Source organism: Pseudonaja textilis, chromosome 3, assembly GCF_049901715.1.
Source record: "Pseudonaja textilis isolate UNSWEBS1 chromosome 3, rPseTex1.2, whole genome shotgun sequence".
In the NCBI taxonomy this organism is placed as follows: Eukaryota; Metazoa; Chordata; class Lepidosauria; order Squamata; family Elapidae; genus Pseudonaja; species Pseudonaja textilis.
This window is the reverse complement of record NC_141992.1, coordinates 13,618,251-13,631,504: the sequence shown is the minus strand read 5'-3', so window position 1 is coordinate 13,631,504 and position 13,254 is coordinate 13,618,251. Positions and strand designations below refer to the sequence as shown.

The 13,254-nt window shown below is 34.2% G+C and overlaps 1 protein-coding gene across 1 annotated transcript in view; it reads right to left on the bottom strand.

The window, feature by feature from the left end:
- The window catches only part of SYCP2 (synaptonemal complex protein 2), a 44,121-nt gene that overhangs the window by 6,809 nt on the left and 24,058 nt on the right, over positions 1–13,254 (bottom strand). Inside the window, exons 21-28 of the mRNA XM_087928751.1 lie at positions 12,348–12,383; positions 10,755–10,929; positions 8,178–8,242; positions 6,668–6,829; positions 5,839–6,043; positions 3,009–3,250; positions 2,000–2,176; positions 372–462 (exon numbers count right to left, since the gene is read on the bottom strand). Of these exons, the coding sequence (XP_087784877.1) occupies positions 372–462; positions 2,000–2,176; positions 3,009–3,250; positions 5,839–6,043; positions 6,668–6,829; positions 8,178–8,242; positions 10,755–10,929; positions 12,348–12,383 (1,153 nt within the window). The remainder of the gene's footprint in view (positions 1–371; positions 463–1,999; positions 2,177–3,008; positions 3,251–5,838; positions 6,044–6,667; positions 6,830–8,177; positions 8,243–10,754; positions 10,930–12,347; positions 12,384–13,254) is intronic.

Below are 13,254 nucleotides of genomic sequence, written 5' to 3'. Positions count from 1 at the left end.
AATGGTTATCCAATCTCTCCTTAAAAACTCCAGTGTTGGAGCATTTACAACTTCTAGAGGCAAGTTGTTCTACTGAGGTGAATGAGCAATATTGTGACAAGAAAGTTTCCATGAATAATGCAATGATTAGTAATAACGAGTTAAAGAAATTGGGATGGGGAGAACTTCTATTTGATTCATTTATTTACTAATCAGATTTATACAATGTCCATCACACTTTCTAAATGACTCTGGGCAGTTTACAATTTTAGTAAACGGGACTGTATTTTAAAATAACTAGCCTGCACATGGCCTGAAAATGCAGAGATTTTCATTTTCTGTATAGTTAAATTGTAGAATATTTGTATTTATAATTGTTTAGGAAACTATACCAGATTCATGTACATCGGTAAAACATTCTTCATGCTGTAATTCTTCTCTGCTTCTGCAAGGTGTGGTTAATTGAAATGGAGATAAAGAACCCTAAAAATAAAGATATATTAACCAACCTAAACCTTTGTAAGAGGATCAGTTTGTGAAACAATATAATAACAATTTGAACCTTTCTTTTAAAACAATATTAATAAAGGCATATAAAAAGTATTATCAAAAAGAACAGGGCTAATAATCATAGGAATTTAATATTAATTTTCTGGAGTGCTGTTAATGAAGATATACAGTCCAACTAAAGTTTAAACAATATATTATTCATAGTAGAAAATCAAAGATGGATATGTTATTTTCAATATATTTTTAAAGAATCCTGCTAGCCTATGTATGACCAGGTCTTACATTACTGAGTTATGGTTCGTGGTTCTAGAGAAGATATAAGCAATTTAAAGATGATAAACCTACTGAAGATGGTACAAAATTGTTAAATCACAAATATCAGGTATATACTGTACCTCCATCTCTAGTAATCACTCTACAGAAGGAGAACCTCCAAAATACATCTACAATTCTTTAGGGAAAATGTAACCTTGTTTAAAATTGAACTATATTTCCAGCACCCAGATCATTCCAGGGTTTCAGCATCCACCTGTTTGTCTTTAACCATCCAATACCTCACTTGATATCAATTAAAAATTTCAAAATTTCTCTAGGATATGGTGAAGGAAAACAAATAGAGCAGTTCATCGTGTGCTTACTAATATCACTGCAGCCCAAGCCTACAGATCTGAAAGGTTAAAAATTATGAAATTTTTAAATACAAAGAGGAAGAACACTCTGCAGAGCCAAAAGGCAGGTTCCCCATCTGATAGCTTCCTAAGCTTTAGCATTTCTCTAATGCTTATTCCATTCTTTCTTTTATCAAACAATTCTGTTCTTCCTGAACTCATTTCTTCTCACTTATTGCTATACTGAGGAAATTGGCATATTGATTTTTATTCCTGAAGAAATGTTCTGTTTCCCAGCATGCAGTGCTTGATTAATTGTGTCTGTCCTACAGTACTGAAAATATCTTGATCATTGGATATGGACAGACGTATATTTTCACACGTGTAAATATGGACATAGAAATGTGGTAATATCTGCTGAAAATTCCTTGTACAAAGTACAGAAATCAAGGAACGAGCAACTGTTAAATGGATATCTGAGACATAGCATTACTATTACCCTGTATATCAAAGTGAGGTTCAAACTACATTCCATACCTTGAAAAAACTCAACTGAAAGAGACTTTTTCTCTTTTAAAATTTAGATTCTTCTTATATACATCAGTACACGTGTATACAATTCTAAACTGGATTCTTAATAATTTGACATTCGTAAGGTATGCTTTTACATTTCAGAGCAAATTATTCTTTTTATGTAAAATAAGCAATATATAAATGGCAAGTAGGATGCCTTTCTTTATAAAAGAGCAATTCTGGATTGGTTTGTTCCATTAGTTTGAAATGCAATAAGCTATTTAAACTAGAAACACATTTAAACTGAACTTGTTAGTAACAGCAACAGAATTATATTACGTAAAACCAATTTATCAAAAAGAGTAAAGATTATCTTGACAATATTATACCTCTCTTCTACTCTTCATATTTTCAGATGTATCTTCCATTTCTGTACGAAATGATTTATTTAAAAGTCCCCTTGTAATGCTCACTGCTTCATTAGCGTAACAGATTTCATCCTCAGCAATTTCTGAATTTTTATAATTGATAAATGGTTTTTTTCTATTGAAGGGACTAATGTTGGACTACAATAAAAATTAACAGTAGTAAATACACAACCATATAAATTTAATAATATTCTTCAATTTGAAGACACAACAGAAATATTTAAGATTGTAATCCTATCCATTATTTTTAGCACACAAAGTCTTACTGAAAGATTACATTGCAAACCTACAATTCTAAGTACATTCATTCTGCAATTAAGGTTGATTATTCTGTAAGAACTTCCTAGAAATATATGTAACTCCCAGTATGATTAGTTGCACATTGCAATTCCAATATTCTTAATAATTAAACTAAATATCCCCATCCAAATTATCTGTGAAGAACAGAAGCAGAAATGAAAATGTAGGCTCTTCTACATTGCATCCAAATTCATTTAAAGTTTAGCAAAGATAAAAAGTAATCTTAGAGCCTTTATTCTCAATTCCAAGGGAAATTAAGATGGCTTCTGTATTCTTTTAAAAATTAACTGAAAACATTCACATTTACTTGACATTTGTAGAATAACTACTGTTCCAGGATCAGAGTGGGGAGACCTTCCATTACTTGCAAACAGTTTTTATATTTTATCCAAAATAAACTTGGATCCAAAATAATTGTATTTATTCTTTATAAACATTGTTCAGTTTATTGAGTTGGTTTTTATATAAAGGCATTTTGTTATTCATTCATTCATTCATTCATTCATTCATTTATTATATACCACCTCAACTTGGCCAAATTCTTGGAGGACCTCTCTGAACCATTCTGGGTTTATAGTATCAATGCAGAAGATTGGAAGTTTTAAATTAATATCAAAAAGCAAACTCATGGAGTGGAAAACTCATTTTAAAATAGTTTGTAAATATTTACCAAAGAAAGCGGACTTATCACAGGTGAGAGATCCTCCGTTTCAAATACCAGTTTTCTTCCCTTTTCAGGAAGATCCTCCAATAGTTCATTCTCTGAATTAATTTTTCCCATAATAAAATCTTCTTTAATATTTTCTAGTGATTTCTCCTTTTCAGGTGTTAATTCTTCAAGATAGGACGATAAGGACGACCTTCTCACTGATATGTGCTCTTCAGTAGATTCTTCTGTATGTTTCTCATAACCTTAACAAACCACATAAACAGATTTTAAAACATTGGCTACCTGTTGTTGTAACACTGAATCAACCTTAACAATATAAGAGGCTCACATGTGTATTCTAATCTCTGGCACAGCCCATATCAGAAGCTTCTATTTTAGACGTATCCTTGAAATCCCATTTGGTGGGGTGGTGTTGGTGTTAAATATAGCTAATTTCATGAACTGAAGGTTGAAACGGGTGATTAAACCCAAAGAAATTGATTGGATCCATTTTTGACCTACCCAATGCCTTTTTTTAAAATTTAAGATGTATCACAATCGATCCTCCAGCTTTAAAAAATATACCAAGTAACATAAATCATACAAAGTTACAACTAATCTAAAACAGAAGTGAAATTGCAAATTTCTGCTGGAAAGGGAACAAGCAGACATAAACACTAATTGTTGTATTCCCTGAAATGTTAAACTATGAACAATTCAAATGAAGAAACTACATCTGAAAAATAAAACTATAAATTTGTGTTGTATCGTACAGTACATTAGTCCCTGAAGCCCAGTTCTCTGAAAACAAAAAAGCTTTCCTACTTTCCAATACATTTTTCATGAGAAATGTTGTGCTGCTGAGCTTTAGTCTTCTATAATAATATTACAATGCACAATACATTACAGTGTTTTTAGGAACTGATGCCCACAGTTTTTTGCTATGGGCTATGGTATATCTGAGAAAATACAATAAAAACTCCCTTTTTACAACTCCATAATCCCTTAATTCAGGGTAGAGTCGGGGTGACTGGATGGAAACCCTTCCTGATGCCTATGCAAAGTTCGCAGCAGATAGTTTTCCTTTGCACCATATGAGACAAACCACTGTCGCTACCTAGGATTGAATTCTCAACCTTCTGAGTGGGAGGTGAGTATCTTCACCACCAGGCCATCACACCGCTCATCTGAGAGAATCCATTGACTTTTCTAAAACATTTAATATATTTTTATTTCATCACAAGATAGAAATTGTAACAGAAATTAAGAAAAGACAAGATGTGGTTCATATATGAATTGCATTTGCTTTTCTGGGCAATCTTGTGTAGCTAGAACATCTTTTAAATATACTTTTTAAAACTGGGCATCCTCAACTTGTTTTTACAGTTTTTCTTGTGACTGAAATGAGTTTGGAAATGATAATTTTTAGGGCTATGCAATGTTTTGAAGGATTTTGGTGAGAACATAACATTCCTCCTTGAAGCACTGAAGTCAACAAATCCTTCAGAAGGTTCAGCAAAGTTTCAAAAACTTTCCCCACATCATCTCCACATGCCTTGAGCTTGCACAACCACTTCACTTGGCCAGCAGTCTCAGCAGAAGTGCCTGTGCATGGACAGATGGACTATTACAACCTGGGAAAGCTTCCAAAGTGCCTGTGAACCTTTCTGAGGATACGAACATCTCATTTTTTTGGAGGGCAGTTGGGTTCCATCAACATAACGTGGCAAGTACCCCTTTAAATATTTTTTTCAACCTCAGTACTGGAAAGTGATTAGCAAGCCATTTTATTTTAGACCAAAACTATTAGAAGGTGACTTTTACAGAAGCAAAACAGCATCGCTTGAAAATAATTTTGGGTATTTCACTTATACTGGACTTCAGAATGGGGCAAAGACTAGCGTTAAACTGCCAATATCCAGCTTTGTCTTATCAAAAGTCCATCCAAAATATATCTAAGGGGGGAAAAGCATTCTCATGGAAATTACATTCAAATAATGTGGCTTATGTTTAAAAAGCAAATTGCTACAAGAATATTTAGACTAATCTAAGCTATAAACTAAAATAGTATCCTTTTCTTCATGCAAATTACAGTTTTCTTTTTTAAAAAATGTGATTCCCAGGTGCAACCATAAGAAGATTTTCTTATGGGAATCGTATTTTTTTAAAAAGAAAACACTGTGATTTGCATGAAGAAAAGGATACAATTTCAGTTTATAGTTTTGGGTCGGGCCTGTTGGAAGTTAATATACAATATATACAGCTAATATAAGTAATGGTTATTTATAGCTTTATGGTTAATTGTAAATATACCTGATTGCATGAGCCGGCTCTTCCCTGCAGCTACAGACGGGTGGGATTCTACCGCTTTGGCCCTGTTCGGGAGAACTGGTATCTTTGAGGATCAGCTGGGAGCAAACTGGTTAGGTTTGGTCCAATGATCAGCTGTTGGGCCCACCCACTTCCCCGGGCTCTAAGCTGTGCTTTATATCCTGTTTTTCAAGCTCAGCTGATTCACGTGGCACAGCTGGAAAAGGTCAGTAGCAAATGCTCTGTGCATGTGCATTTGGTGCATGCAAAGCGTGCACTCACCAAACCAGTTGTTACACCAGTTGAATCACACCCTTGGCTACAGACATTACCAACTAGTGTGATAAGGCATAACTGTGTCAAGATGTCTGAACATAGTGCTGGAAAAGTATTATAGCAAAATTGCTGGAGCTTACTGAGTTGACCTGATATACTTTATAGTTATTCAAAAATTGTTAACTGGTGAAAAATCTCAAGTACATAAATTTAAGTTAAGACTATCCTATTATACCTAAATATAACAACAAAACATATATCTTACATCTCATTATCTCAGAGAAAGGTGGACTCCCAGATGAAAGAGATGATGGTAATTCCATTTGGTTTTTTGTCATGTCATCTTTTGCTTTAGTAGATCTTTGGGGCTGATTTATCAATTTTCCTCTGACTGCCTCACTGGCAATTGTATGTTGTTGTATCTTGGGTTGATTAACAGCTCTAGATTTTGCTGTGATTTTATGTTCTGGCTAAAGATACAAAAACCTATCAGACAGATTTTCACTGCACACTAATTATAAACTGTGCATTTTAGAAAGAAGCAAAATAGTATTTTATATGTTATTTTTTTAAAATCTAGTTTCTCTTAAACAAAATGAAAGCTTAAGGTGGAAACATGGGTAAAGTGTCTACTGTGCTAAAATCAAGTTTGCACCCATTTTTTCCTTCAGCTTATAAATTTTGTGTTTTCATTAGTCTTTTAAGCAGTAAAATTACTCATGAGGAATTGTAGACCTATGTTTTAATAGTTAAGGACAGATTATGCCTTGTATTTTTCAAGAATTATGCTGCTTAAATTGAATTCATATAAAAACTTTTGATAACATTTTAAATGACATTGTAATTGAACTTATTAAAACCAGCTGTGATAATGTTTTGTAAAACCTAACGTTATTTTTAAAACCATTTAACATTTAGGTAAAATATTTTTCTTTGAATCACACTGTTTATTGTTATTCTTCTTTGTGAAATACTATTCCATTCCTTTGAAAATCAAATTCTAGCTAAAGCAGAAGCAAAAATAATGATTTTCTAAAATACAAATTCTAGGAACATATAATTTTAGTAAACGTACAATAAAGTACAAAGCTTACATATTCATTTGAAGTGTTCTTCTTATGCAAATATTCAGAAATTTCCTCTTCACTCTCTATCCCTGAACTTGAGAGTTCTTTGTAACATTTTTTGGCTAGTGCTGCTTTTCTGAGTTTTGTTGATCTGGTCAGTAGTGTTCTTTCCCCATCACCGTTATCATTCTGATTTTTAGAAATAGGTACTTAAAAAAATACTTTGCACACCATTTTAATATTAAAGTTAGATCTTTGTCTAATTGTTCAGCATGTCTCATAGCTACTTACAATGTAAAATTCAATACAGAGATTGACTTCAGAGACTCTCTGTATGTTAGCCATCCCTTCTTGGTGGTGTCTGGTGCAGGGGTATCAAACTCGATTTCATTGTGGGACACATCAGGGTTGTGTTTGACCTGGGGGGGAGGGTGGTCGTGGCTGGGGTGGGCATGGCCAGCTCAACGTCACTTGTGTCAAGGGTGCCTATGGTGGCCTGAGTGCTCTGCCAGTGAAAACAGGCTTCCGAGCTCCACTTTAGGCTACAACGGCCTCCTGCAACCCTCTGCCAGTGAAAATGGAGCTCCAGAGGGCTGCCTGCAGTCCTCTGGAGCTCCATTTTTACAAGCAGTGGAACCATGGCTGGTCCTTGGTTGTTTTCACGGTGGCCCCACAGGCCATATCTAAGCATCCCATGGGCCGGATCTGGCCCACAGGCCTTGAGTTTGACACTCCTGTTCTAGTGACATAACACTGTTATTTATTATATCTCAACTAAACACATCTTGTTGGGAAATTTCAGTGTCTTAATTCACCACAAGAGGGGAGAAACTGAGCAAAACTGGATTGCTAATTAGGTACAGGTAGTCCTCGACTTACAACAACTCATTTAGGGACTGTTCAAAGTAACAATAGCACTGAAAAAGGTGACTTACAACCGTTTTTCATACTTACAACCATTGCAGCATCCCCATGGTCACATTCAGACACTTGGCAACTGACTCGAATTTACAACAGTGTCCTGGGGCCATAGGGTCACCTTTTGCACCCTTCTAACATGCAAAGTCAATGGGAAAACCAGATTCACTTAGCACCTGTATTACTAACTTAACAACTGCAATGATTTGCTTAACAACTGGGGCAAGAAAGGTCATAAAATGGAGCAAAACTCACTTCCCAAATGTTTCGCTTAACAACAGAAATTTTGGGCTCAATTGAGGTCATAAATCAAGGACTACCGGTATAATCTCATAAGAAATATAATCATCCCTACCAGCTTAATACAATAGGCGTCAAAATATTAACATACCACATTAGAAAACAAAGGACAATCCATGAAGACAAGAATAGCAGAGTAGAAAAATTAGTAGTTATTTTTCTTATGCTCAGGATAAAGGAATATTTTTCTTGAACAAAAACTGCTGAGATTGGCTTATTCCATTCCAATCTGCTGAACAGTCAATCTTAAAAAACAATCTGATCATTTAACTTTTTCTGTGTGGAAAATAGTTTCAATACTTGTAAACAAAAACCGTACCTTATTACTTCTGCTTTTTTGGGGTGGAGATATTTCCCTCATGCCTGGTGATATAGAGAATTTATCTAAAAATTCAACATTAATGACAAAACAAGCCCAAGATTAATTAAATCCTACTACAACGATCAAAACAATTATCATTCAATTTTCACTGCTTCTGATCATCTCAACAAGAAATTACCAAGGCATTTTAAACATGAGTTTAGAATTACGCACTCAATCCACAATTACACAAAGATGATTGAAGAATAATGGGTGTAATTGGAAGGCCACTAGCATAAGACATTTACTGTTATTTATTGCTTGTCTTTTTTTAAGCTATGGTGGCTGCCCTGAGCTGCTGTTGAAAGATATAAATTGAAAGAATAAATAAGTAAATAAAATAAATAAAAGTAAATAAAATAAAATGAATTAAAAATAAAGTTGAAGGACCACTTCTACCCAGTTATATCTACTCAGCCCACCAGAGCAAGAAGGCAGGGTATGATATGGGTTCCAACTGGTAAGAAAGGAGTATTATGTTTGTTCGCCCTAGAGATACTTATAAAGTAACAGAATACAGAGAATACAGAGCCCCCTCTAGGCAAGACGGCTGGCATGCAAATCAAATACATAAATATAATAAACAAACCAACCTAAAAATAAATTAAGGGAGTACACCTCATGGGACCAAGAAGAAGGGCCTTCTCCGTAGTGACTCCTTCCCTTTGGAACATCATTTCCTCAAAAATAAGATTGCCCCCCTTTTTGTTACTTTTCTAGAAGTTATGCCAAGTGGGGGGCTGGGTTTTCTGAGTTTTTTATAGTCTTAATTTGTAATGTTGTACACTGCCTAGAGTCGCTGTGTGTGAGTTGGACCGCCATATAAATCTATGTAGTATTTATTTTATTTATTTATCATTTATGTATTCAATTTGCGTGCAGCCCATCTTGCCTAGAGGTGACTCTGAGCCAAATAAATAAATCCTTTGTTAACATTTATCTCAGACTGAAGTCTACCTTCATCTTCTTGAAGATACAAGACTCTCCAGAAATTATTAGATGGTATCTAATATGGGACCCTAATATAGGACTAGGCACCCTAAGCTGCTTTTTTCCTGCTCTTAAACTAACTTCAGAAATTCCAGTCCAATTGCAGTGATTTGGCAACAGGGCCAAGCAGTACTCAATATGGACTATGGCCACCTCAGTATTTGGCTCTTTGCTTCCCTGCTTCTTGTCCTTCAAATATGTGCATAACTTTTTTCTGTCACTCAGATAAAATACCGCAGAAATGTTGTCTATAAATGCTGAAACAGTGAGTAGTAAAAGTCATGCCATAATTCTCTATTTTCCTAGGGTAGGGAGTTCGAAAGATTTTCTTATTTAAAATAAATTAAAGCTTAATGAGGGGAGGGGCTTTGCCTGATTTTGTTTGAATGTGTTTTGAATGCCTTCCTGTGGCAAAAATGAGGCCAGGCATTTTTGGTGACTGTGACTGGAGAAGAAATCTGGAAGCTACAGAAAGTTGCTCAAGGCCAACATCCAATCTTGGAACATCAAATTTCTAACTGTGCCTTCAGGAAAAGCACAACTGGAACTGGAGAAAATATTTTATGTATATGTGAAATATTTACATATTTTCTCAATGACATCAAATTAATTATTTGTTGATAAATAAAATAACAAGATGCAAAAATCAAGGGACACGTAAAAATACAGTTAAGATAAAAAAATGTAAATGTTTTTAATGTTTTCTTATTGGAATGTAATGTGCTAGAATGTAATTTAAGATATGCAAAGTGTGCTATACTCAGAAGCAAAGGTGTAACATTAGTATAAGAGTCGGGATGTTTTGGGTCATATACAGTACATATAAATCTCTAGTTCTGTGCATTTGCAAGAGTAGTGGAAGAACAAAAAACAAAGCAGTATAGAAAAAGTTTGCAAAAGGATTAGGAAGTATAGAAGAGTCTTTTCAAATGCAATTTGAAAAATAAGCTATATTTTAAAAATACTTTTATGCTTTTAGGGAAAATGAAACATGTATTCTGATTAGAAATGACAAGAAGAATATCCAATTCCAGAGATGAATCAGAGCTGCTTTATGCACAATAAACTGAAAATCTGAGAGATAGCAAAAACTTGCATTTTTCTCTGTATGTATAATACAAATAAATAATTTAAGGCCAATCCTCATTGTGAATATCACTAAACTTAGCAGAGCTTACTTTTGAATATGTATTTAGCAGGCAAATATAAAGCTGTCCTATTTCCTTTCTATTAAGTCCAACAATTTCTAGGCCTATTTTTTATTAAAAATCCAACCATAAATGTATAATTATAGGAAGATAAGAGAATTTAACCTATACCAATTACCAATTGCTAATATTATCAATTGTGTATGAGTGTGTTGTGTAAGGATGGACATTAGTTGGATTGTATTCTGTCTAGCAAACCTCCTGCTTGGAACCTTGAGGGAGCATTCCTACCAAGATTCTGGAATTCATTTAAATACCAATATTTGAATTGAGCCCTGCATTTTAATTACAGAAAAATAATCTGATTTATAGGCTTTGTAATAAATAGATATCTTGCCTGGTTCCAGAGTTTTGAACTTCCTTGGTTTTCTGGCTCTGCCGTAATTTACGAGCTGAGGTTTAGGCTTTCTATTTGATTCCCTTAACCAGCTAATTTCTGTGTTGGTATCATCACCTCTATATTCGGTGTCTGTGTCACTAAAAAGATGCTTGTAGTTTCTTTTTGTCCTGCACTATGGGAGAAAAAAATCATTTTCTTTGAAAAATAAGTATTTTTATTTTATTTTAAAAGAACTTTTATTCTTTCATAGAACTGCAAAACACTTGTTCTAATTAGATATGGCAAAACAACAACAACACCATGCCATTTTATTTATTAGTATATTTTAGAAGCAATTGCTGATTAACTGAATGGTCTGTAAAAATATTCTAACCTATCCCATACCATGCATATAAATGAAAATCTAGATCTTAATTTGCTAACAAATTCAAGCTGATGCATTTTCTCAAATGTCAAAGATACAAGTTCTTCAAAGACTTAAATAACTTCATTAACATATTCTACTTGGAAACCAGTACAATCCTGTAAAAACCATTATTAAATTTATGTAAATTAATTATAATTGAGATCTTACTAAACACAGTTCTACTAATTTAATTAACTGTAACTGATTTGTCTATTTGCTATCAAGGAGATTTAACTCAGCACAGATTTAACATCTCCGATATATAGTATTTTAAATTAAAGCAAGTAAGATTCAACTAAATTAAAAAATTAAAAGGCAGTTAAAAAAAAATCTCAAGATGTTATTTTGCAGTTTCACATTGTAAAATTGTGGTATTTTTTCCCCCATGCCACCTTCTGTATAGCTGTCCATCTTGCAACAGCAACATATAATATAGCATTAAAAACACAATCCAACCTAGCAATCATACTAAATATGCATAATAGCAGCTAAGGAGAACTATTACTATAAATAAACATCCTTGTGAGGATAAAGGCTCATTCTCCGAGCTTGTGGTTTGGTTTCTGAATGTTTCATCACCAGGCTAGGTAACATCTTCAGTGGAGTTTAGGGGAAGTCACAGTGTCAGTGTTGTTTTAGGCTTCAGACAGTGGTGGGTTTTTTTACTACTGGTTCTGTGGGCGTGGCTTGGTAGACGTAGCTTGGCTTGGTGGGCATGGCAGAGGAAGGATACTGCAAAATCTCCATTCCCTCCCCACCCCATTAACCTGCTTTCCAGCTCCATTCTCCTGTGCAGCGCAACAAAAGAAGATCCAGCGGATCAGCTGGGATTCGAGAGGCAGAGAATAGATGGGGGCGGGGCCAGTCAGAGGTGGTATTTGCCGGTTCTCTGAACTACTCAAAATTTCCACTACCAGTTCTGCAGAACTGTCAAAACTGGCTGAATACCACCTCTGGCTTCAAGCAAAGGTGTGTCAAATGAGGGTCTTCTGATGGATCAGCTGTGAGTCATCAGTAACTTTTGTGATGGGTCTTGTGATTACCAGAAACCAACCCACAAGCTCAGAGAATGAACCTTTACCTTCATCCTACATTCGAGCTATACATATTCGCCACTATTGCAAACATCCTGGAATTTACAAAATACAACTTTCATTAAAATTATGTTCCTTTTAAAAAAATACCTTCTTTTCCTTCTTCTTTTGGGTTATACTTGTTTCATTTTTCTGAGTCCTAAAACAAATTTAAAAATGCTTATTTTAGTAATTAGAATGGAAATAAATACTTCATTTGGATTAATTTTTTATTTACTTGCATATGTGGAAGACAACCACTTTCCACAGGTAAAGCATCCACCACATATCATCTAGAGATTTTTTCCTCTACCAAGCCCATGTAAAACATGTATTTAGAAACTTGCCATTATCTCATTTTATTGTAATAGCTCTCATTTATGAGTTTTCTGCTGATAGCAAGAATACTTACATTTTCTTTGGGGGTACACCAGTAGTTTCTAAACTAATAAGATGTAATTCCTGGACCTAAATAAATAGAACAGTTCCATTTGTAGGTGAATTTTCTGCCTATTTGTAAATGTTTGTCAAGTAAACAAGCCCTATTTTTTTCAATGAAAATTGTATATATTTTTATAATTGTATATCTGTAATTTTTTTTTATAAAGACTGTTTTACAAAAGATAACTGGTACTTATTTAAAATGACCTCACAATATCACATACTGTTTTAAAATCTTTATTTTCTTTACAAATATCATTTGTCTTTATTACTCTGTGAGCAGGACAATACTTATGTTTTAATACTGATTACATTTTAAAAATAAATGTATCTTGATGTGTATTTTCTAATGGTGGGATATAGGAAACAATAGAATGCAAGGTTCAGCAAAGTTATTGTCCTCAACTTATGACAATTGGGGCCAGAATTTCTATTGCTAAGCAAAGCAATTGTTAAAGCAAGTCACACTCAGTTTTATATCTTTTGCTGTGGTTGTTAAGTGAATCACTGCAGTTGTTAAGCGAATCCAGCTTCCCCCATTGAGTTGTTTGTTGGGAAGCTGGCTGAGAAGGTCACA